General features: G+C 36.7%; 1 protein-coding gene and 1 pseudogene across 1 annotated transcript; both read left to right on the top strand.

The window, feature by feature from the left end:
- Positions 1-1,418: 1,418 nt before the first annotated feature.
- LOC113200469 (olfactory receptor 1468-like) lies at positions 1,419-2,387 on the top strand. The gene has a single exon (XM_026413900.1). It carries the CDS (start codon positions 1,443-1,445, stop codon positions 2,385-2,387), a length of 945 nt encoding a protein of 314 aa, XP_026269685.1. The 5' UTR covers positions 1,419-1,442.
- Positions 2,388-14,855: 12,468 nt separating this feature from the next.
- On the top strand, positions 14,856-19,130 carry LOC113200460 (ubiquitin carboxyl-terminal hydrolase 2 pseudogene; annotated as a pseudogene).
- Positions 19,131-27,265: the final 8,135 nt, after the last annotated feature.

Raw genomic sequence — 27,265 nt, 5'->3', positions numbered from 1 at the left:
TAAAGATATGACAAGCATGCAAATAAGCAACAAGTGTGTAAAATGGATCTCCCAGCAGCATATAGAAGAGCCTAGAAAAGGTGCAATTTGAAATAAGCAAAAATAAAACTTCCCATTTATCCACTTGGTCTAATTTGGACTTAGAGATATGGCAAAAAAAAAAATGCTTTGGAGTCAAAAGTCAAAGCCTAGCTCCATCATTTATAGCTGTATAACTTCGGCTGAGCAAGCTCCTCTGTGCCTACAATAGAGGTGAGGCTTAACAAATATTCTTTCCTGTTGCTCCCCCACATACATGAAAACATTAACAGTATAGAGGCATTCTAGCATAGTGATCAAGCAAGATGACTCTGAAGACATATTGAGTTCAGAATCCTGACTCTACCACACTGACTTTGTGTCAATTTGATAAGTTTAACCTTTTTATTTGTTGGTTTTCTCCCCCGTAAATTGGGCATTTTAATAGTCTTGTTTATCTTATAAGGTTGTGGTGAATGTTTGATAAGATAATCCACATAAAGCACTTAGATGAGTGCCTACAACATAGTAAGCCCCAAATAAATATTAGCTCCTTAAAGTTTTCTTTGTTTTTGCTTATTCCCAATCAATTTCACCAAAAAAATTGGTCTGGATAAAGACATTAAACATTACCTCTATGTTGCCTAATTCAGTGGACATTCCTACATGACTTTTGCAGCATTTAATATTGATGACTACTTTCTCCTTGTTGAAATTTAAAAAGAGGAAAGATTTCAGGAAGATGTGAGCAAATTACTTAGAGGATAAATTTTTGGATCAAATGCTGGAAAGATGTAGAATCTCTTTCTCTGGAGCATTAAAAAGTGATCAGCTAAATCATCACATGTATAGTCACTGCCCAAAGGCAGGGACTGGTTCAGATAACTCTGGGGGTTTCTTTTTACCTTTAGACTCTGAGTCTTCCAAATTAGTGAATGATAACAGCTACACAAATGGCTAAAATTCAGGCCTGGATATGTTACATGTGTCACGGCAATGCCCACACAGTGGAGAGTATCTAGTTTACATCCTCATGTAGTACATACTCTTCAACTTTTACACTTGATGAAATAGGCTCAGAAAAGCACCAATGATAGAAACATGAAGATAGTGAGTTTTAAATCTAGAATGTTCTTTTTTCATTTATTTACCCACTGCTTAATAAATCCAACCAGTATTAAATTTATCTCCTACTATGTGACAGGCACTGTCTATATCACTGATGTATAGCATTGAACATAGAAGATAAAATCCATGCCCTTGGGAAACTGGTGTTTTAGTAAGGGAATAATATAAGCCAGGACTGTCTGGTTCCAAAGCCAGATTCTATTCAATAATCTCATATAATGCACAGATGGGCTTTTGTGTCACATTACCATTTTACAGTGAAGTTCAAATTTTCCCTTTTTAGACACAGCAGAACCATGCACCAAGGAAACCAAACTACTATCTCCGAATTCTTCCTCCTGGGACTTACAGTGGGGTCTGAACAGCAGCAGATCATCTTCATGCTGTTTCTATCCATGTATCTAGTCACCATGGTAGGAAACTTACTTATCATCCTAGCTATTATCAGTGACACTCACCTCCACAGTCCCATGTACTTCTTCATTGCAAATCTATCCTTCATTGACATCTGCTTCACAACCACTACAGTCCCCAAAATGTTGGCAGACATTCAAAGCCAAAGTCCAACCATCTCCTTTGCAGGATGCCTTACGCAAATGTATTTTTTTATGCTCCTGGTGGACCTGGACAATTTCCTCTTGGCAGCCATGGCATATGACCGGTATGTTGCCATCTGTCACCCATTACACTATGCAGCATTATTGAATCCCAAGCACTGTGCCCTGTTGGTTGTGACTCCATGGGTTATTTCCAACCTGGTTTCAGTACTGCATCTCAGTCTGCTGATTCATTTGACTTTCTGTGATCAGAGAGCAATTCCACACTTCTTCTGTGACCTGGAACCCATTTTAAGGCTTGCTTGCTCAGACACCCAGATCAACAACTTGTTTATCCTAGGCATTGGTGGAACAGTTATCTTCACCCCCTTTATTTTCATTCTTGTCTCCTACACCCTTATTGGCAGCACTGTGCTCAGGGTTCCATCAACTAAGGGAAAGTGGAAAACATTCTCTACATGTGGATCCCATCTCTCAGCTGTGTCCCTCTTCTATGGATCCATTGTCGGGGTCTATTTTCTCCCCTCTTCTGCCTACTCAGCAGAAAGGGATAAGGTAGCTGCTATCATGTATACAATTATAACCCCCATGATGAATCCTTTCATCTATAGTCTAAGGAACAAAGACATGAAAAGAGCATTGAGGAGAATGTTGAGCCGAAAAAGCTTTTGCTGGAATTGGTGAATTCTGCCATAAGACATCTTTATCATCTATATCTTTTCTTTGACCTGGATGAACTCAAAGAGGATCCAGGTCCTCAGGTGAACCCACTCTCTTAACAATTTTTTTCCCATCTATTTTCAGACCCAAGACTCTACACCAGACTCATCTCATCATAAAGAAATACACTAAAAATACCAAAATTGCTCCTTTATTCTTCACCACTTTATATCTTCACCACTTACGGAGTTTTTCCTGAACAAACTCATGAGTGTATAGTTGGTGCTTAATAATTGCTCTCTAATTTTTTGGTTTATGTTTCCTTTCTTCCTTTTACCAAACCTTACATATTAGATTGTAAACATGAAAAGAAGAAGGAGGGGAGGAAAGAAGGCAAGGAGAGCAGAGAAAGGAAGAGAGAAAGTGATGATGGTAGCTTAAAATATCTTACATATAATGCCCTGGTAAAGTATACAACTTCTGGGCTGTGGCTGTGGCTCAGTGATAGAGCGCTTGTCTCGCATGTGTGAGGCACTGGGTTCAATCCTCAGCACCACATAAAAATAAATAAATAAATATATAGTGTCCATCAACAACTAAATTCTTTTTTTTTTTAAAAAAAAAACTATACAACTTCTAAAAAACTGCACAACTTCCAAATAATAATGTGAATCTCACTATAACCTCCACTATAATTATTATATTGTTCCCATTTGCTGGACAAGGAAAGAAAGTATGTACTAAGAGAAGAAAAAGACTAGGGCAAAAACCAAACATGTGTCTTGTCATACTATGAGCCCCATAGAGTCTGTCTTCCAGTTAAATTTCTTCAGCTTTTAAGATTCTCTACCACCTGAATTCACCTACATTTCCAAGAGAATGAAACATCACTCACTACCCTCCCTAACCATCCTTGGCAAACTGTACATTTTTAGCTCCATGAAACTGCATGAAACTTGTCTTGGTACATGTATGTCCTTTCCTTTAAATATCTGTTTTACTCTATTCCTAAAGACATGCAGTGCTTTTTTAAAGCTCCATCTCAAGTGTTGCATCCTCTGTGAACTCTTTCATGTTTGACACATATTTCTAAGAACAATTACTTTGCTTCTCTAGGCTCTTATAGCATTTTATTTTTTGTAATTTTAATTTAATTTAATGCTAAGGGTCAAACTCGGAGCCTCATACATGCTAAACACATACTACCACTGAGTTATACCACTAGTCCCTAGCACATCAATGAATATTCCTTGTAGGATATTGTATCACTCAACACAGTGAATTATAATCAGCAGAATATTTGTGTATCCAAGATGCCCTGAGCTCTTTGAAGGGGTAGTGACTATGTTTCATTAAGGTTCGTAGTTCTATCTTTAGATTAAATTAAGTGCTCAGTAAGATGAATTGAAAAAGGAAGTTGTCATTTTTTTCAGAATAGAAAATTTAGTTTATCTTCTGCTGATTAGATGAACTTTAATGTCCCACCTGTACAATCTATGAAATTAGTTATACTAACTTTTGCCTCTTAGCTATGCCCATTGACCATGTAGGACATTTAGTACTTAAAACATCCTGAGACAGAAGTCTATGAAAGTGACATAATAGATAGGTGCCAGGAGTCCAGAATAAATCAAGAAACACAAAAAGAAAGTCAGGAATTAAACCTACAAGAATATAAAGGCTTGATACAAACAAGGATTTTGGTGAGTGTATGAAAGTTAAGACCTGATGCCTGGGACCTTTCATGTATATCTGTATAATATGCTAACATTTGATAATGGAATAAATTTCAGGCTTTTCATGGACCAAATGTATCCCATTGAGTTATACTATCCAGGTTGAATAAAATTGGCTCTCATCTGGCATTGTGGCACATACCTGTAATTCCAGTGGCTCGGGAGGCTGAGGTAGGAGGATCACAAGTTCAAAGCCAGCCTCAGTAATGTCGAGGTGCTAAGCAACTCAGTGAGACCCTGTCTCTAAATAAAATACAAAATAGGGCTGGGGATGTGGCTCAGTGGTCAAGTGACTCTGAGTTCAATCTCTGGTACCAAAAAAAAAAAAAAAAAAAAAAGAGAGAGAGAGAGAAAAGTTTCTTTTTTTTTTTTTTTTTTAAATTAAGGTTCCTTCCTTCTAGGGCTAGGGTTGTAGCTTTGTAATCACACACTCATGAGAATGGTCTAGTCAGTGCTTTATATTAAGTGTAGTTTTCAGACAAGGGCTAATGATAAAACTACTTGCTACTGGTCAGTGAGATCCTGAGGAAAAAATTGAGAGCAATCATTTACAAGCATGGAGAAATTTGATATTGTCATAAAATTTTTATTTTATGAAATTATCAGTGTATAATAAACTGGGAATTAAAAATAAAAAATTGGCTATTTAACACATTTTGAGAAGCTCTGGCCTTCTCTACTTCTCTTCGTTCTCTTCCTCCTCATCATCCTCCTTTTCTTCTCCTCTTCGTCCTTATCCTTTATGACTCTGTATGACAAATACTCTTTTGGCCAATGCAATTAGGATTTAATATTGATTCAATAATTTAAAAAATCAATTAAAGCAAAGAGTCATTAAACACTCCTATACATGGATATCCTTAATACTTTATTTTTGAATGCTTTATTTTGAATTACTCTATGCAAAGATATATTCCTCAGCTAGTCTTTGAATCCAGGGCCAATATCCTTTCTTTGACTTCACCCACAATACATCATCTTTGACTTCCAGTTTCAATTTATTTAAAATGAAGTAAGAACTTAAAGACAATCCCAAAGCAAGCTAAGTCCTCCTTGGGAAGTTTTCCATTTTGTTCCCATTTTTTTACATCTAACTCAAGAATATTATTTTTAGAGATCTTTATTGAGCAATTTCAATACATATAATTTAGTTTGCATAGAAACGATTTTTTACCTTCATATTGCATTGTCTCATATATTTTAATTAAATTTAGCTTACATAAACAAATGAAAATATCAGATGGGTTTTGGGGAAAATACAGCTGGTAAGATAATCCAGAGTTGGTAGAACAGGACCATAACAATGCGAGCTTAGAAAATAGCCATCTTCATTTGCAGGGAAATGGATGGCATTAGAGCAGATTATGCTAAGTGAAGTTAGCCAATCCCAAAAATCAAATGCCAAATGTGTTCTCTGATATAAGGGGGGTGACTCAACATGGGGTAGGGAGGAAGAGCATGAGAAGAAGATTACCTCTGGATAGGGAAGAGAGGTGGGAGCGAAAGGGAGGGAGAGGGGAATTGCATGGAAGAGAGAAGGAGACCCCTTCGTTATACAGAATACATGTATGATGATGTAAGGGGAGAAAGAAAGAAGTGGGTCACATTGGATTGGGGAGAGAGAAGTGATGGGAGGGGAGGGGAGGGGAAGGGGGAAATGGAAGAATGGCAGAATAAAATAGACATTAGTATTGCTGTATGTATATAAGTGATTACATGACCAACGTGATTCTGAAACCTGTACACTCAGAAAAATGAGAAATTATATCCCATCTCATTCAAATGTACGATATGTCAAGATTATTGTACTGTCATGTGTAACTAATTAAAACAAATAAAAAATAATAATAAAAATTTAAAAAAAGAAAATAGCCATCTTGCCACAAATATTCCTCAGGGCAGGACCATTGGCCGAAAGTTTTGCACAGGGAATGAAGAGTGTCTTTGAACTACAGAGTTTACAGTAATATCTTTAAAAGAGAAGTTTGTGTATATAAGAGCAGAGTGACTCTAGCTACAGCTGAGGCAGAGGCCCAATGGGGCCACTCTTTCAGTCTAATCCTCATTTTATTTTGGCTCATATGTAGAAATTTTGTGTCTAATAGGAAGCAAAATTCTTTATTAGTGACTTACTCAGGTTGCCTATTATGAATATATATATATATATATATGTATATATATATATATATATATATATATATATATATATATACAAGCATGGAGAAATTTCATATTGTCATAAAATTTTTATTTTATTGTAAGAAATTATAGGTGTATGAAAAATTGGGAATTAAAAATAAAAATTGGCTATTTAACACATTTTGAGAAGCTCTGGCCTTCTCTAGTTCTCTTTGTTCTCTTTCTTACATATATATTTATGAATATGTGTGATTTCTTCCCACTCCATAAACATACTCACCAAGTTGATAAGGGACAAGCAAAAATTAAGGTGTAGAAGAAAAGAAGTACCAGGATGGGGCTGTTCTCACACCAAAAATAAATAAATTAATTAATTAATTAATAAATTAATTAAGATTTCACTTCAGATGATACCATAAGGCCAGAAAATGGACCAGAGCAGATCATGTTTGGACTAACATATTGGGGAAATGATAGAAAATCCTCTCCTGTAGTGCCTGAATTGCAAATGGTAGTACCAAACAGGATGTCCTTCCTCTATGCTACTAATTTTGTCATTTGGGAGGAAAGTGGGGCATTTTGGAACATGTGGCTTCAAGAAAGCTTAGACTGTGTCTTCATCTCTGAGGCCATACTTCAACCTGGTGCCATTTACAGAATAGGAACTAAAATAATTTGTGAAATGAATGAATAAAAAATTGCCTGTAATTCCAAGACCTTGAACAAGATTATACCTGGGTCTGTGATGTCAGATAAATTGATCATCCTGATCTCAAGTATCTGGAGCTTCAGCAAATCTGATTGTATATTGCATGGCCAGAAGAAATTCTTTTGTAAATAAAGTCAATAGCAGCTTTTAGGATATGATTTGTTATGTTTCAAAACATAAAAGGGAGGCATACCTGGTATGCATGTGATAGTACATGTGAAGAAATGAGGAAATTCAATGCCTTTATTATATATGTATCTACTAACCATGTTCTTAATATCAGATAGAAAAGATAGATCTTATCCCTTGGAGATTATAATCTTTGATAAACAATTTTCAGGCAGACCAGTCAACTTTTCTTTGATGAAAAGGCCACATAAATTAACTATACTAATAAATTAATGATGCTTTTACATTGTGAATTATCAAAGAATGGAATGTTTACTGCAAATTACAGTGAAGGAGATCATTTTAGAGTAAATCAATAGACAGTCAGATAGAACTGGATTTTAGTCCTAGTTCCTCCAGTTCTTAGTTGTATGACCTTGGACAAATCACTTCATTTATTTAACTTTAATTTATACATGTAAAAAATTATATGTATATTTACTACCTTAGTCATTTGTTTGGGAAGTTGAATAAAATATTGGCTTTAGGGCTGGGATTGTGGCTCAGTGGTACAGCACTTGCCTAGCACGTGTGATGCACTGGGTTCAATCCTCAGCACCACATACAAAAATAAATAAAATAAAATTTTAAACAATTGCTGTAAATTTCCTGGCATATAAACTTGATTATTAAACGTGAATCTCCTCTTTCCTTATATATTTAGGATTTGAGAGCCCCAAAAGACATTAACCCTATTCCGAGTCATCTGAAGCTTATCACAAGGAGAGGAATTTAGAAAGCTGTCCAAAAGAAGAAGATAAACTGAAAGTAACAATAAATGTGAAAGAAAAATAGAAGAGTTGCAATTAAAGTGGATTTTCATTTCAAGGTAATAGAATTCTGTATCAAACATCAAGGAAAATAAGAAATTGCTTAAACATCTTCTTGTGTAGTTCTTACTCAGAATGGTCTTGAACCCTATAAAAAGAAACCTTTTCAAGAAATAATTTCCATTTCCTTAAACAATCAATAATGGAGTTAAACAAAGAAAGTATTATCATGTCAAAAATGGATATGTCCTGATCTTGGTTGCAGAGAATAGTTGGAAGAATGTTGTATGTGTATGTAAATATAATGATGCCATAGAAGTAATGACAGCAGTTGGGTATGAAGAAAAATCGAGAAAGACTTTGGTTTTAAATGCATCTGAGAATAGTGTCAAGAAAGTAGCAATGTTGAGTGTGTAGGAAAGGATTATTGGTAGAGAGCTGATCTGGATTAATCTTCCAATGGGAAAAAAATGAGGAATTCATTATATGAGTGTCTAAGTAAAAGAAGACCAAGAATGGAGAAGTGTCATAAAAGAAGTTACTGCTGATATGGACCCATACAAGTCAAGTATAATGACTTAACCTCCTAAAAATGCAATATGCATAACTCCATGCCTATAGCATGCCACAACTAAATGGGTACAACAAACCTGGGACAGAATAGAGCAGGAGATATGTAATGTAAAGTTTCTAGTCAAGGGAGGCTAGAAGATATTCAGTGCTTACAAAGAGCAAAAATATCAGCATTTCAGTCACAATGGGAGTAAATGGTTTTCTCTGCAAAAAAAAAAAAAAAATCACCAATACCTTGGATTCTTTGACAGATGACAAACAGAACTCTCTGTTTGAGGAAGAAATACACAATGGTTTGGTTATGTCATTAATGTTGATAAGCATCAGAAAATTTAAGGTTTCAATATAAAATGAATTTCATATATGCCCAATATGGAACAGTTGGATTTGAGAATCATACATGCTTCCAGATAATATAAACTCTGTTACCAAATTTTGTCAGCTAACTGATTCTTTTGTGCATCTTCAGCCATAACTGCTATATCTTATTAGCTCAAAAGAAGAGGAAGTACTGGGAACTGATACAGAGCAAATTACATTATATGTGTAATTATGTCAAAATGAACCACACTAACATGTATAACTATAATATAGTAATAAAAAGATTAAAAATAAATTTAGAACTATTAATAAAGTAAAAAAGAAGAATGTTCCACTGGTAGACATAGCAACATTTAGAATTTCTGTACACACACATACACACACACACACTTATTAATGGAGATATGATGATATTACATTGGAATATAGACTGTTGGTAAATATAAGAACGCAGGTCTTTATTTCTGAAAGTCTCCATCAGATTTCATCTGGAAAATCAGTGGTTAAGTTGGCATATGATATCAATAAGATCATTCCATACTTCCATAGCCTCTTACTTCTCCTACACAGAACATAGTCTAATGTTTTGGATACAGTAGATGCTTTGAGAAATCTTTTTATTTGGCTACACACTCCAACTATGAGGGAAAAAAAAAACCACAAAACGTTATCCTAAAGAAGGAAACCATATTTAGTAAAAAGACATTAATTGTGAAAGTCATGGCATTTTGCTGTATTTTGTGTATTACAATATGCAGCTTACATATTTTATTGACTCATTCCATGTACATTCATTGAAGACCTTGCCTAGATCAGGCAATATCTTATTTTATAACATGGAAGCTTCAATATGAAATATACAATTCCTGCCCTGAGGATAGAGGCAAAGATGGTCACAATACATGGTAATAAGTGCATATAGGAAACCATTTGGGTACTGGATCCAGATCCACAGGGACTACAGCTACTATCCCTATGTGGGGTTTTGGGATCAATTGACTTAAGATTTCTCAGGATCTCAAACAGTCATTTTCATTACTTTATAATATGGTGTGATTTTAAAAAATGTAATAATAAACAAATTGTTTTTTAATTGGTTCCTTCCAGCTATACCTTTGAGGTAAGTTACCCACTAATTTAACATGACCATAAAATTAAAGTTTTTTTGATGTCCTCTAAGATGTTGTCACACAGCGCTTTTTTATATAATACTGTACTTTTGCTAAAATGTTACACCTTTCAAAGATGCATATTTTTAAATATTAGGCAATTCTGACACAGCCAAAGAAAGTGCCCCTCAAGCACTCAACATTCACTTCAATGCATTTTATATAATAGCAACTATAAGAACACAAAGCAATGGAGATGAACCAATAATAGAGGACAGGAAAAGAGCCTGTGTTCTGGGGAGGTGAGCAGAAATCTAAGACAAAAATAAAGATGTATTTATTTGTATTTCACAGTAGTCAAAGACATTTTTGCTAACACTCTTATGGTAGGTCAATTAATTTAAACATACTTCTGAAAATAGTGTTTTATAATATTATTTTAAATATAGAAGATTGAAATGTTTGTTTTGGACCCTTATATGCCAATCAGAGAACACTTACCTTAGACTTACTTAACCATGGGTGCTTGTCTGAATCCTATATATTGATATTAGAACCACATACTAATTTACTTATCCAGAATCTCTGTGTGGAGCCTCATCACATATGTTTTGTTTGTTTTGGAGGTGGTCAACTTGACTGAGGTATAATTTTCATCCAAAAATGCACTCAATTTAAGTGAACAGTTCAGTGAGTAAGGACAAATTATGAACTGACATGTAGCTACCATTTCACAATTTAATATGGAACATTGCCATCACCCCCAGGAAATTCTCTCCTGCCCAATCCCAGTTAATTTATCCCATCTTTGGCTTTAAACAAATATTGATCTACTTTCTGTCATTATATATTGATTTGCCTAGAATTTCATATGAGTGAATTAATTCACAGAGGATCCAATACATATCATTTCAAAATTTTTTCATGAGTGATTCTGATAGACAATGATGGGAACCACTGATGCAGAAGCTTCCACAAAGGACAGAGTCAAAGAAAACCAGTGTGAGCTGGATATAGGTCGTAGTGTTTGGATTCTAGAAGTATAGGTTTATTTAACGTATGACTTGAAAAATCATATTAATAAAAATCATATGGTTCAAAATTGAGAGCCATGACAAATTTTTGAATGAAGAATTAGATTTTTATTTCATTACACTTTGGAAACTTATAATGTGTCAATTACTACATAAGTAAATCAAACACCTATCTCCATTCATTGTCAAATGCAAAGCCATATCCCCCACCCACCTTTTAAAACTTTGCCTCAAAGGGAAATCAATCAAATACCACAGCACCTTATTTATTAGGATAAGACTATGATATGGAAGAGGAATGAGGTCTGGGTTGAGGATACATATTAATAGACTCTACCAATAAGGCTTATTGGCATGAGCTGAAATCAGGAAGTATATACACAAGGCCAATTACCCGTTGTCATGGAGCAATGGACTGGAGTCTGTCAGTATCTCCATGAGGATCTTGGCATCTGTTCTCAACCTTCTGGGATTCTGTTTTAGTGAATTTCTTAATAAAAATATTGCCTAACACCAATGCTTAATACAAATTTACAACATTTGAAAGAGAAACCTAAACAAAATAAAAATCTCATTAGAAGCGTTTGTAACTTCAGATTATCCCAGCTCCTATGGGCACTACAGCATTTGTGTCAGGAATAAGACCTCACTGCGGGTTTCGTTTTCTTAGAGCTAAATGTGTTTTGTGAGCATTATGTAGTGCTGTATATTATTTTTAATATTCCTTCAGGAAGCATGTAGAAAGCCAAACAAGATGTCAAACTTTATTTGAAGAAATTATACCATCAGGCAGTTGCCCTGGCTTTAAATCTTTTCCTTGTTACCAGGCAAGAAAGGAAAGGTCTACAGAAATAACATAGTTCAATGTTTTGAATGTTTATAGGCAAGAGCATTGTTCTCTGTTCTCCGTAGTAACGCAGAGCTTTATGAACCACTCACAGAAAAGACATTTGAAATCTAAATTCAGGTTAACTTAATACAGATTTTCGTAGCCTATCCATAAATTCACTGGGTCATGAAATTCACATATGCAAGAAAGTCTATGTAATCCACAAAATTGCACCTCTGTTTAGGCAATCATCTTGGAGATGCATGTTCACAGTAAAAGAAAAGGCTGATATAGAGAATTTGGCTAGTTTAGGATAAAAAAAAATCCCATATGCTTAATCACAATGCAAAAAATACACCCTAACAGTGTTAGTACAATAGTAAACTGCATCTACACTGATGGGAATATGGCACAACTCTACAAAAACAAAGTCTACCAAAAGAATGCTCTGTGGAAAAACAATCAGTAGGACTCCATTGGTAACATATGCGTGAATCTAAACTTGCTAAATGTCAAATACCTGAAGTGCAGGAAAAAGAAACACTGGTGAAATAAGACTTCCAAAGTTAAGGAATATTTTTTTCCAATGTAAAAGAGGTTCATTACAAAGGAAGACATCTCCCCACACGGATGGAATGGAAACCAACAAGAAGATCAGGGCAGCTCCCCTTCAAATGAGAAAGAAGAGAGAGGCAGGAGCTTTAGCTTAAACCGCCCCATGAGTTAATTTACCTTGGCACACTTGCGGGGAAATCACACCCCAAAAAGGAAATTAAGACCCCTGAGGAGGAGGTAGAAGAAAGGGCCAAGGCAGGAGGATGCAGTGGTGAGCACCAGCCCCAGGGAAAGTTCTGGCTCTGGGCAGGAGGTCTGAGGATGGCCCATTTTCAGCTCAGTACCCATTTCCCTCCCTGCCTGCCCACTGGGTCCCTGGTGAACACTGATCTTGGGCAAGACTTGAAGGTCGCGCTCACTCTAGGATGAAGACTCACCCAGGCTCCATGGCACTCCTGGGAATGTTTGGGGTGGGAAGGGCGTGGGGGGTGTGCTTAATTCAGTCTAAGGACTCTGGTGCCCCTGAGGAAGGCAGGGGCAGGATGTCTCCCATCTTCTCCTGCGTCGGGGTGGGGCCATGCCTGGCCATGGCCACTGTCAAAACAAGGTCCTGTTGCAAACAAGCCCCAGTTTTCTGGCTATGCTAACGAGAGCTCAGTGACGCGGTGGACAAAGCGGGGCTGCTGTTCCTGGCTCAATCTCTCTCTTCGACAACGATAATTTGCCACATCACCTTACCTTCCCAGACACGAAGCATCAGAGGATTAGCTATTAAAAGAAAGACGTTTTCTCGCTCATTACAGCCTGCAATGTAAAACGTCCAGAGATGCAAGGAGACCTGTTTTCACCATTAAAGTAGAAATTATTTCTGGCGGCTTCGGGAGAAAATGCAATTATTTTCCTTCCTGTCACAGTGTTTCCACACTCACCTAGAGATGAGAGGACCCTATTAAAACGGCCTCATCTTCTTTTGAACGATGCCAATGAGTGACCTTGTCTGACCTGGGGGTGGGAGGCTGGCCCCCCGAGTCCTCAGCCCTCGGGAGCCGGGGTCACTGAGGGCAGAGGTAATTAGACAGCACTGAGTCATTGCCACTTGCATGCTCATTGCACCAAGGCGAACCGCTGCAGAGAAGAAAGTGAGCGATTCAGGCAGAGCCCACCCCGTTCGCCAGTGGCCAGAGCCCACTCAGACCGCATGGCTCCAGGCCCTCCTGGCTGCTCTACCTTGAGACAGGTCTGGGGCCCCTCTGCCCCAGAAACCTCTCAGTTTGGATCTGCTTAGCCACAGCACTTGCCTGCCATCATGGGGAAGGAAAAGCACCTGCTGATCCACCTGCACTGATATTGAGCTCCTTGGCTTTGGGCAGGTCTCTTAGCCAGTCGTCTGTGAAGCAAAGTTGGCCACCGTGGTCATTTCCCCCTGCCCCGACCCAAGGATGATGCATGACCCTGTTTTTCTGACCACCGCACCGGTCACAGACTGGGCCTCTCACCTAGACCCTCCTCTTCTCTCTTCCAAACAACAACCCAGTGTGGTAGTTTTCATATCTCAGTGCAATCTTCTTCTCATCAATTCAGGACCAGCATTCTAAAGATGACTCATTGGCATCATCTGGCATCATGAGCAATCATGTCACCACCCAAGATGAAGATCCACAATAGATGAGTAAGGAGAAGCCCCCACGCACACCTCATAGCCACACTCTTACTTTGATAATCTTTTTTTCATACTGCATGCAGAAAGCATTCTTACCATATAAGCATCACTCTGATCTATCCTGGTTTATAATTTTTTAAAATTATTCTATTATGTAGTAGAAACTAAATTCTATGGAAAGGAAGGGAAAATTTGAACCTGTCTTGCAATATAGATGATAATGTGCGAGAGGTACTCAGAGGATATGGAGAAATGTCTCTCCAAAAGACCAATTTTATCATGTCTAAAAAGTGGTTGCTAATGTATTTCAAAATAGGAGTAACGGGAAAGGAGAATATCTCCTGGTTTTCTGGCTTCAATTGCTGATTTTTATGAGAATTTCATTTAGTAAAATAGGGAAGAGTAGCCTTGGGGACATGTTTGAGATAAAATTTGGAGTTTGGAGTTCCGTTGAACAATTAGTTTTCTGACGATTTCTGTGAACTCAGAAATTGAATGTACTAGTGAACCCAATCTTGTCAAAGCCCAGGAAGCAAGACCCAATGCTCACAAATTTTAGTAATGGATCCTTATTTTTTTATGTGGTTCCAACATAGGCTATAAAGGCAATATACTGACAATACTTACACAAGAACAAAATTTACTACAAAATTTGATCTACCATTCAGAAGTTTCTAATGAACCAAACATGGATGCATATACCATGGATTCAGATGTTAGAGATTTTTCTTCTTCTGACTGAGATTTCATATCCTGTAGATCATATCTGGAGCATGCTAGAAAATGACAGAATTGCTTGGTCATTCTGAAGACAACTCAAGGGAAAAGGTTTTCTTTTGAAACACTCATATAGCAAAGGATCACAGTTATTTGACCATCTGCTCCACCAATGACGCAAGTGCCACAACCTCAAGCATCTGGGCACATTATTGCACTTCTCCATGTCAAGGGAGGATTTGTCAAGGCTGTCATTCTTGAAGACATGTAATAAAAATGTCGTGATCTGCTTCCTTCTTAAGCGAGAACAAAGCCTAGGTTGCCATGACACCAAACAATTTAATAAAAAGCAGAAAAATTCAATCAATCAGTCAATCAGTCAACCCTTCCATTTCCAGAAAGCTCAAACAACTTATGAGGCATAATATGACCTATTCTTTTAATACCTTGAAGGCACAGCCAGAACTTTTTCAACAACTTTCAATATGATACAAACAATTGAAGCAAATAACTATTCTTCAAATTTCCTATTTAACTGCATATTTGAAACAAAAATATTAATGTTACTGAAATGGGTTGATAAATGTCCTGAAATCCCCATCTCACTTGACACCTCTGGGCAATTTAAGTTACTTTCATATTTCAAGTTCATAACACTAATGGAAATTGTGCCTACAGTAACAGAGATTAACTTCCAGAACACGAGAACCCACTTTCTTATCACTCATTAGGAAGTTACAATATGAGAATGATGACTATAGGAAGTGAGTATGATTAAACTCTTGTTGTGGTGTTTTTATGTTTTTATTGGTACCTTATAATTATATCATATTGGGGTTCACTTTGATACAACTATTCATACATAGAATAAATTTGTTCCATTACAATCCCCAGTACTTTCCCTCTCCCTCCCCTCTTACCTCCACCTGTTCCCCTTTCTCTACTGATCTTCTTTCTATTTATTTATAGTTCTTTTTAATTGGTGCTTTATACCTAAGCATAAAGGTGAAATTCATCATGGTATATTCGTGTATTGTCATATAGTTTTGTTGCACTGAGCCAGTCATTGATTTTTTTTTTGGTATACTTTTATTTATTTATTTATATGTGGTGCTGAGGATTGAACCCAGTAACTTACACGTGCTAGGTGAGTGCTGTACCACTGAGCTACAACTCTAGTCCAAGTCATTGATTCCTATTCTCACAACTTTGGAGCAACAGGATGAATTTGTGAAATGGTTTTTGTGGAGTCAGTAAGTTTGTAGCTGGCATGATGAATCTCTGATGCCATGGCCAGGATCTGTTGGTCTAACTACCTTCTCTATCTAAATCAGTCTTCCTATCTATTACTTTATTACTAGGAAAAGTGATTTGTGGTATTGCAGAGTTAAATATAATACAAGATACACATAAAGCCATAAATAAGTTTTCATGTGCAAAGCATACATAATAATCTTGTACAGGGAGGAAATGACCAACAAATTTTCTTGGACGTTCATAGTAGCAAAAGCAAATACAAGTAATGACAAGAGTCATAATGTTCACAAGAGTGTTATCAAACAAAGTTTTCGTAAGAAACAGTTTTCCTGGTATTAAATCCAAACAGAAATCAGTGCTGTGGGCCTTTATAAAACTGGAAAATGTATTATAGAGAACACTCAAAACCATCTTGTCAGTGAAGCATAATATGTAGCTAGTTCCATGTGACTCTTTTTGATGATACACTTCAATGCAGGCAGATAGCACTATGTCAAAGGGTAATTTCATTAAAGTAATTCTACAAAAAGACAAAATAATGTGGTCTAAATGTGCAACTCTCTGATGATTTGGTTTGATTACTAAAATACCAAATCTGGAGGAGTGAATGTAATATATTTCCTTTAGGTTATTATGTGTGTTATTTTTTTCCTTCACAACTCAGCTTTAGATAAGAGACAGGCAGCAAAAATTAAGAGTATGTTTTCAGATGATAAAATGGGGCAAAGATTTTCCAAGTTGTACAATAAAGAACAACTCCTAAGTTTTAATCCTTGTCTAATTAGCTTTGCAGTAGCTATCATATCATGAAAATTACTCACCTTTACTTAACAATCATTTCTGAATTGATGGCTACATACAATATGTTCTCCAAAATATGAGTATATGGGTTAACAAGATCTGAAAGTTCAATGATATGAGCCAATGTATTTGTTTTAATTGATTTTAATTTTAGCCTGCACAATTCAGTGATTTTAAGTATATTCACAAGGTTGTACAACCACCTACACTATCTAATTTGGGAACACTTTAAACACTCCCCAAACCTACCATAGGCATATTAGCAGTCATTCTCCATTTCCTTATTGCCCAGCCACTAATTTCCTGCCTTAATAGATTCACCTGTTCTGGACATTTCTTATAAATGAAATCATACAAAATATGGTATTTTGTGACTGGCATTTTTTTACACAGTAAAATATTTTCAAAGTTCATCAATCTATAGAATGTAATCTATAGAATGTAATATTCTTTTTATTTACTTTTTATTTTAAATTTATTTATTCTAATTTGTTTATACATGACAGCAGAATGCATTTTAACTCATAGTACACATATACAGTACAATTTTTCATTTCTCTTTGTGTACTTTGTACACAAAGTAGAGTCACACAATTCAGGTCTTCATACATGGACTTAAAAACAGCATACTACAGGGATGTAGCCACATCAATGTTTATAGCAGCACAATTCACAATAGCTAAATTGTGGAATCTACCTAGATGCCCTTCAATAGATGAATGAATAAAGTAACATTCTTTTTATGGCTTAATAATATTGCATTGTATGGATATATAAAATTTTGTTGATTCATTCATCAATTTATGTACATTTAGGTATTTCTCACTTCTGGACTATAAAGATTAACACTAGTATACGCTACTATGAACATCTGTTTACACAATTTTGTTTGAACATGTTTTCAATTATTTTAGGTATACACCTAGAAGTGGGATTACTGATACATATGATTACTGCCAAACTATTTTCTAAAATAAATTCACCATTTAATATTCCTATTAGAAATGTATTTGGGAAGCACAGGAGCACAAGAGCCAAGCAGGGGTGGTTGGCGGCGCACGGTGGAGAGATTGAGGTAGAGGAGCGTGCAGTTTTCCCACCATAACAGTTACCGCTGGGCACCGCGGACTGTATCTGGGTGGCAGCCTCGCCAGCCTTGGTGTACTAGCTGTGGCACCAGGTGGTAACTCCTCACTCCCCACCGGTCAACGTTTGACATAGGGATGAGCTCATAACTCGCCCCACAGCAGCCGCACCTCTTACACAGTGACTCTGCTCAAGGAGCCCCCAGCCACCCCCAAGCTGCCCTCTTTCCCACTCTCGCCAAGGAGCTGAGGCCATCCCTGCTGCTCTTTACCTTCGTGGGGTTTCTGCTCAACAAAGTCAAGAATGCCCAAGGTTTGGCTGGTCTTCAAAACCAGCTTCCTGGTGCTTCATGGACTGGATTCTGCAGCGCCTGAGCAACACCAGGGAGCTGAGAGATTACTGCCTCTAGTGGCGGGACCTCAACCATACCAGCAGTGCACACACAATCCTCATGAAAGCATTTGCAAAACTAATCAAGACCACATGGACCTTCATCCCCCAAATGATATGGTGAGCCCATCTGAGTTCAAGGTCCAGATCCAGAGATACGCACAGCGTTTCAATGGTTATAATCAGCAGGATGCTCAGGGGTTCCTCCATTTTCTTCTGGATGGACTCCACAACGAGGTGAACCCAGTAACAGTGAGGTATAAGTCCAACCCCAAGAACCTCCATCATCTCCCTGATGATGAAAAAGGGCAAAAGGTGTGGAGGAAATATCTAGAACATTGGATTGTGGACATCTTTGTTGGGCAGCTAAAGAGGTGCACTGGCGGTGGTTTCTACTCTAGAGTCTTCGATCCCCTCTGGGACCTCTCACTGCCCAATGCTGAGTGAGGTTTACTGAGGTAACACTAATGGACTGCATGAGGCTCTTCACCAAAGAGGATGTGTTTGATGGTGATCAACAGCCAACAGGCTGTTATTACCGAGCCAGGAGATGTATAATATACAAGTTTTCCAAAGATCTTGGTGCTCCACTGGAAGCGGTTCTCAGAATCCAGGATACGAGCCAGCAAGCTTACAATATTTGTGAATTTCCCACTAAGAGACCTGGACTCGAGAGAATTTGCTCCAGAAAATACACACCACGCTGTTTACAACCTGTGTGCTATGTCCAATCACTCCAGAACCACCATGGGTGGCCATTATACAGCCTACTACCAAAATCCAGTGACAGGCGAATGACACGATTTCAGTTTCAATCATGTCCATGTCCTCCAGCCAAGTCCGTACCAGCGACTCCTATTTGCTTTTCTAAGAGTTGGCAGGTCCACCCTTCTGTGAGGAAATGAGTCTGTGAGGAAATCTTCATCCACTTGCAGCTCCCTCCAGCCCCCGCACTTTCTGGGAAGACAGCGCCCTCTGGAGCCTGATGGGAGTATTTTGCCTGCATCATGGTGCTTTTGAGGAGCTGGCGCCTGTCTCTCCCTGGACCTGCTCACCAGTCCAGTGCAGGAAGCAAGCATGAGCCAATAGACCTATTAATGCTACTGACTCTAAGGGCACAGGCAAGGGGATGTCTTTTAGGAAAGATGGTTTGGGTGTTCTAAAGCCCAGCTTTTTTTACATACAGCAATAAAAGTGTTCAGACTGAAGACTATCTCCTCTGCACCTTTTCACACTGGGAGGTTGGGCTGGTCCTTTTGTTTAATTCTTCAACTACAACTTTCCTAATGCTAGCTTCCTGTGGTGCTATGTAGGTTTTGGCCAAACTCAAACTTACAACAGTAGGCCTGGAATATAAGCAAGTGTTGTTTGAGGTGTTTCATTTTGTTTTGGATGTAATCTAGTTGCCTCCAATAAGTGTGCCTTAAAGCATTTGGGCACCAGAGGGTAACTCCCCCTCCATGAAATATCCCTCAGTACCTTCCCTTTTCCCCACTGCCATGTTCAAACCCACTGGGGGAAATAGGGTCCAGTCCCTTAGCCCCTGGTATGTTGTGCACTGCAATGAGGCAAAGAAGGAAGTAGATAAAAAGAGATTTCTTTTGATAGTGTATCAAATTCTTCCTGCCCACTCTCTCCTACCTAAGCCTGATCTATTCCCCAGCTGTTTGAAGGATAGCTCTCTGACTCTAAGCTTCTCTCACCTTTAATTTATTCTCTTTTAACATCTCTTTCCCTGGCCTTCATGCCATCTGCTCCTTCTCAGAGCCTCCTAAACACAGGCCTTCTGGACCAAATTTCTCAGAGATGCCCATGTCACCCCTCAGATCCTCTTGGTGTTGGTCTTTACTCCTTCCCTAGGAACTGGAGCCTGGGTTTCTGGGGAAATCTTGCCTCTGTCATATGATTCTTTCCCATGGTATTGATTTTGTTAGACAAAACTCCATGCTCTCCCAGAGAGCAAAGTTGTTCAGCACTGAAGCATGAAGCACTGTGCACTTTGCATAACCCCACACCTGGGCCTGGCCTGTGCCCCAGGAAGCCTGGACTATACCAGTACTCCTGGTACCAGGCATCAGAGAAAGACACTCTTGAGTTTACGGCCTGACACCCTTCTCTAGGGAAGACCTGTGAATCTGAGCCCAAGGGATAATATACACTTGTTTACTATGTAAGCAAGAGTAGAAGAATGTCTAATGCACAGCAGAACCTTATACAAAACAAATAATAGCTTTGAGGAGAAAAAAGAAATGTATTTGGGTTACAGTTTCTCTACCTAGAAATGCATATCATTGTCCACTTTTAATGATAGCCATCTGTTAGGTGTGAAGAGGTATCTCATTGTGGTTTGGATTTGTACTTCCCTGATAGACAATAATATTTAACATCTTTTCATGTGCTTATTGATCATTTGCATATCTTCTTCAGAGAACTGTCTATTAAAGGCCTTGGTCAATTTTTAATGGAGCTACTATCTTTTTATTATTGAGTTGTAAAAGTTTCTTACATATTCTGAATATAAGTTCATTATCAGATATGAATTTCATCCACTTTTTCTTCCATTTCACCCATTGTCTTTTTACCAGAGGCTAACCAAACTTGGAAAACAGAAACACCCAACATAAGCTCCATGTAGATACCTTGTCTCACATAAGTGAGGGACTAAAAACTAAAAATTAAGAATCAATGTTGAGTGGATAAAGAAACCATGGTATGTACACACAATGGAATATTACTCAGCATTAAAAGAGAATAAAATCATGGCATTTGCAGTAAATGGATGGAGCTGGAGAATATCAACCTAAGCAAAGAAAACCAATCCTCAAGAAACAAAGGCTAAATGTTCTGTCTGATAAATGGATGCTGATCCATAAAGGGGATGGTGGTGGTGACAATGGAGGAACTTTGATAGGGCAAAGGGGAGGGAAGGAAGGAGAAGGGGCAGGGGGGTAGGAAAGATGGTGGAATGAGATGAACATCATTACCCTAGGTACATGTATGACTGCACATGTGGTGTGACTCTACATCGTGTACAATCAGAGAAATAAAAAGTTGTGCTCCATTTGTGTACAATGAACTGAAAAGGTTTTTTCTGTCATGTATAATTGATTAGAACTAATAAAAATAAATGAAAAAATAAAACAAAAGGAATAATAAAAAAATAAAAAGAATCAATGTTGAAGGTCAAATCTCAGGGACATAAACTCACTAAAAGATTGAGACTGCTATAATCTCAATGTTTACATGTTTGCTGCTGCCTCTCCCAATTCACATGTTGAAGCCTAATCCTCAAGGTGATGGTATTAAGAGATGGGGCATAAGGGAGGGGATAAAGTTGTGAGGAATCCAAAGTAAGGAGGAGAACACAAATAATAAAAATTAGCACAGAAAAAAAAGACCCCTGGGTTCAATCCCCAGTGTAAAAAAAAAAAAATTAACCTCAGAAAACTAAGAATAGAGAGGATTTCTTCAACTTGAAAAATATCTACTGCTTTTGAGGAAACTCCATACTGATTTCCCTAGTGGGCTGTAGTAATTTATCATCTCACTAAAAATGTGTAAGTGTTCCTTTCTCCCCACAGGCTCACCAGCACTTACTAATATTTATGGTTTTGATGGATGTTATTCTAACTGGAGTAAGATGAAATCTCAGTGTAGTATTGGTTTGCATTTTCCTGATTTCTAATGAAAGTAAACTTTTTTCCTTATATTTGTTGGCTATTTTCATTTCTTTTTGGTATTTACTTATTTTAAGAAACATCTATTTAGCTCAGTAGCCCATTTATTGAATGAAGTATTTTTTTTTAAAGAGAGAGTGAGAGGGGGGGGAGAGAGAGAGAGAGAGAGAGAGAGAGAGAGAGAGAGAGAGAGAGAGAATTTTTAATATTTATTTTTTAGTTCTTGGCGGACACAACATCTTTGTTTGTATGTGGTGCTGAGGATCGAACCCGGGCCGCACGCATGTCAGGCGAGTGCGCTACCGCTTGAGCCACATCACCAGCCCAAGAATGAAATATTTTTTGCTATTAAATTTTTTGAATTCTTTATATATTCTGGATACTAATCCTCTGTTAAAAGAGTGACTTGCAAAGATTTTCTCCCATTCTCTAAGCATATTTTTCACATTCTTGTTTCCTTTGCTGTGCAGAAGCTTTGAAATTTGATGCTATCCCATTTATTGTTTCTTAGATTTTATTTCTTGTACTTTAGAAACAACTAAGAGTGTAAACAGAGGGCCTACAGAATGAGAGAAAATTTTCACCATCTACCCTTAGAAATTAATACCCACAATATATAGACCCACTCAAACATCACCACCAAAAACCAACCAAACAAACAAAACACTAATAGCTTATTCAATAAGTTGTCAAAAGATCTAAATAGGGGCTGGGTTGTGGCTCAGTTTTAGAGCCCTGGCTTAGCACATGTGAGGCACTGGGTTCGATCATCAGCACTACATCAAAATAAATAAGCAGAATAAAGGAATTGTGTCCAACTCAACTAAAAAAATTGTATAAAAAGATCTAAATATACATTTCTCAAAAGAAGAAACACAAAAGGTCAACAAATATATGCAAAATATTCAACATCCCTAGCTATAAGAGAAATGCAAATCAAAACTTCCTTATTTCACTTTAGTAAGAATGACAATTATCAATAATAAGGATGTGGGGGAAAAGATACACTCATACATTGTTGGTGGGACTGAAAATTACTACAACCACTATGGAAATCAATATGGGGCTTCTTTAGAACTTAAATTAACACTATTTGCTGACGATATGATTCTATATAGAGAAGACCCAAAAAGTTCCATCAGAAAACTTCCAGAATTAGTAAATGAATTCAGCAAAGTAGCAGGATATAAAATCAACACCCATAAATCAAAGGCATTTCTGTATATCAGTGACAAATCCTCAGAAAGGGAAACAAGGAAAACTACCCCATTTACAATATCCTCAAAAGAAAAAAAAAATACTTGGGAATCAAGTTAACAAAAGAGGTAAAAGATCTATACAATGAAAACTACAGAACTCTAAAGAAAGAAATCAAAGAAGACCTTAGAAGATGGGAAGATTTCCCTTGCTCTTGAATAGGCAGAATTAATATTGTAAAAATGAACATACTACCAAAAGCACTATACAGATTTAATGCAATTCCAATCAAAATCCCAATGGCATTCCTCATAGAAATAGCAAAAGCAGTCATGAAATTCATCTAGAAAAATAAGAGACCCAGAATACTTAAGGCAATCCTTAACAAGAAGAGTGAAGCAGGTGGCATCACTATACCAGACCTTAAACTATACTACAGAGCAGTAGTAATAAAAACAGCATGGTATTCACACCAAAACAGACTGGTAGACAAAATGGTACACAACAGAGGACACAGAGACTAATCCACAAGATTACAATTCTCTTATATTAGACAAAGGTGCCAAAAATATACATTGGAGAAAAGATAGCCTCTTTAACAAATGGTGTTGGGAAAACTGGAAATCCATATGCAACAAAATGAGATTAAATCCCTATCTCTCACCATGCACAAAACTCAACTCAAAGTGTATATAGGACCTAGGAATTAAACCAAAGACCCTGCATCTAATAGAAGAAAAAGTAGGCCTTAATTTTCATCATGTTGGATTAGGCCACAACTTCCTTAATAAGACTCCTATAGCACAAGAATTAAAATCAAGAATCAATAAATGGGATGGAGTCAAACTAAAAAGTTTCTTCTCAGCAAAAGAAACAATCTGTGAGGTGAATAGAGAGCCTACATCTTGGGAGCAAATTTTTATACCTCACACATCAGATAGAGTACTAATCTCTAGAGTATATAAAGAACTCAAAAAGCTAAGCACCAAAAAAACAAATAACCCAATCAGTAAATGGGCCAAGGAACTGAACAGACACTTCTCAGAAGATGACATACAATCAATCAACATATATTAAAAAATTTTCATCATCACTAGCAATTAGAGAAATGCAAATCAAAACTATTATAAGATATCATCTCACTCCAGTCAGAATGGCAGCTATTATGAACACAAACAACAATAAGTGTTGGCAAGGATGTGGGAGAAAAGATACACTCATACACTGCTGGTGGGACTGCAAATTAGTGCAGGCAATATGGAGGGCAGTATGGAGATTTCTTGGAAAACTGGGACTGGAATCACCATTTGACCCAGCTATCCCTCTCCTTGGTCTATACCCAAAAGACTTAAAAACTGCATACTACAGGGACACAGCCACATCAATGTTTACAGCAGCACAATTCACAATAGTTAAACTGTGGAACCAACCTAGATGTCCTTCATTAGATGAATGGATTAAAAATGTCACACACACACAAACACACACACACACAATGGAATATTACTCATCAATAAAAGAGAATAAAATCATGGCATTTGCAGGTAAATAAATGGATGCAGTTGGAGAATATCATGCTAAGTGAAGTTAGCCAATCCTCCCCCCCCCAAAAAAAAACAAATGCCGAATGTTTTCTCTGATATAAAGAGCCTGATTCATAGTGGGGTAGGGAGGGAGAGCAAGGGAGGAATGGAAGAACTTTAGATAGGGCAAAGGGGCAGGAGAGGAAAAGAGGGGACATGGGGGTAGGAAATATGGTAGAATGAGATGGACATCATTACCCTAAGTACATGTATGAAGACATAGTGTGAATATACTTTACATACAATCAGAGATATGAAAAAAATGTGCTCTATATGTTTAATATGAACTATAATGCATTCTATTGTCATATATAACAAATTAGAATAATTTTTTTAAAAAAGAAGTGTTCAAAATAATAATAACTATTATAGGAAATGTGCTATACATGAAGTTAAAATACAAAATTCAGTTGCTTTCATATATATCATAAATGCAAAACTGGAATTTGAAATTTAAATATACAACATCATTACATTAGCACAGAATAAAGAAAACTTGGGTATAATTCCAACAAAATATCTACAAGACCTACATGGGGAAATTGATGAAAAGAGCATAAGAAATCTAAATAAATGGAGATACTACATGTTTATGGATAGGAAGACTCAATATAGTCAAGATAAATTCTTCCCAAATTGATCTATTGATTCAATTATATCCCAATTAAAATCTCAGGCAGTTATTTTGTGTAAATAAACAAACAATCTAAGTTTCATGATACACAGAAGACTCAGAATAGTTAATAAAATGTTAGAAGAAAAGAATAGAGGACTGACACTACCCAAATCAAAGCTTACTATAAAGTCACAATGACTAAGTGTAATATTGAAAAGGAATAGAAAATTGATGAATGAATCAGACTGGAGAGCCCTAAAATAAACCCACAAATATATAGTCAACTGAACTTTGCAAAGGAACAATGACATTTCAAAAGTCTTTAAAACAAATGATGCTAAAACCATGGTACAACCACATGCAAAAATAAAAATTTAAAAGCAGCCAGGCAAAAATCTCACACATTTCCAAAAAATAATTCAAAATGAATTATAGACCTAAATGTAAAATTCAAAACCACAAAATTACTAGAGGATAACGTAGGAGAAAAATCTGTATGTCCTTAAGTTTGGTGATAACTTTTTTAGATACAACAGCAAAAGCATGATCCATGAAAGAAAAAAAATCCATAAGTTGAACTTCATTAAAATTTTAAACTTTCCTGTGAAAGACGATTTAGAAAATGGAAAGACAAACCACAAACCATGAAAGAAAAATTGCAAACCACACAGCCAATAAAGATTGGTGTCCAACATATAGGAAGGCATCTTAAAACTCAACAAGAAGACAATCAATCCCACTTTGAAAAGGTCAGAAGATCTGAACAATACCTCACGGAAGAGGATTTACACCACAGGCAACAAAATCAAAATTAAACAAATGGGAATACATAAACTGTGAAACTTGTGTACAGCAAAACAAATAATAAAGTGAAGAAACAACCCATTGAGTGGAAGAAAATCTTTACAAATCAAATGTCATATATGTAAGGAGATAATAGCAAAATATATAAGGAATTCAAACTGTATAGCAAAGAAAACAAAGAACCCAGTATAAAAAATATAGGTGATGGGGGAAGGTTGATCCATAAGTACTAAGCTATGGGTAGATAGCAGCAAGAAGTTCTGGTGTGCTGTTGCACGGTAGGGTGAATATAGGTAACAATTGCATAAATTATATGCTGTACATTTTTAAAATGTAGAAGAAAATATTCTGAAAGTTTTGTCATAAAAATGATAATTTCTTTACATTAGCACAGAATAAAGAAATACTTGGGTATAATTCCAACAAAATATGTACAAGACCTATATGGGGAAATTGATGAAAAGAGCATAAGAAATCTAAATAAATGGAGATACTACATGTGTATGGATAGGAAAACTCAATATAAGTATAGACTCAATATAAAGTAGCCTAAATGGTCTTGAACATTAAAAAAAGTTGGGTGAAGGACCTAAATAGACATTGTCAAAAGAAGATATACAAAAGTCCCACAAACTATGAAAAAAATACTCATCATCATTAATCACTAAGGAAATGAAAATTGAAATCACTATAACATATTACCCCACAACTTTTAGAATGGCTATTATAAAAATTTAAAAAGCAAGTGTTGTGGAGGATACAGAGAAAAGGGAACATTTTTGCACCATTAGTGGGAAAGGGAATTAACACAGGCATTATGAACTACAATATGGAGGTTCCTCAAAAAAATTAAAAATGGCTGTACCATATGATTCAGGAATCTCTCTACTGGGTATATACTCAAACGAAGTAAGATCAATGTCAAGGAGATACCTGTACTCTCATATTCATTGCACCATCATTTACAATAATGAAAATATGGAAGCAATGTAAGAAACCATTAATGGATGAATTGGATAAAAAAAATGCGGTATTAAAATGATCCTCAAGTTACCATTGGATAGTGTTATATATTGATAAACTCATTTTAAGTTGAAAATATTATAATTTAAAAATGCATTTAATAATTGGGGCTAGTGCAATGGTTCAGCGGTAGAGCACTTGCCTCGCA

The sequence above is a fragment of the Urocitellus parryii genome, chromosome X (genome assembly GCF_045843805.1).
Source record: "Urocitellus parryii isolate mUroPar1 chromosome X, mUroPar1.hap1, whole genome shotgun sequence".
Lineage (NCBI taxonomy): Eukaryota > Metazoa > Chordata > Mammalia > Rodentia > Sciuridae > Urocitellus > Urocitellus parryii.
Note: the sequence above shows the minus strand (reverse complement) of the source record. Positions and strands in the feature narration are given on the sequence as shown.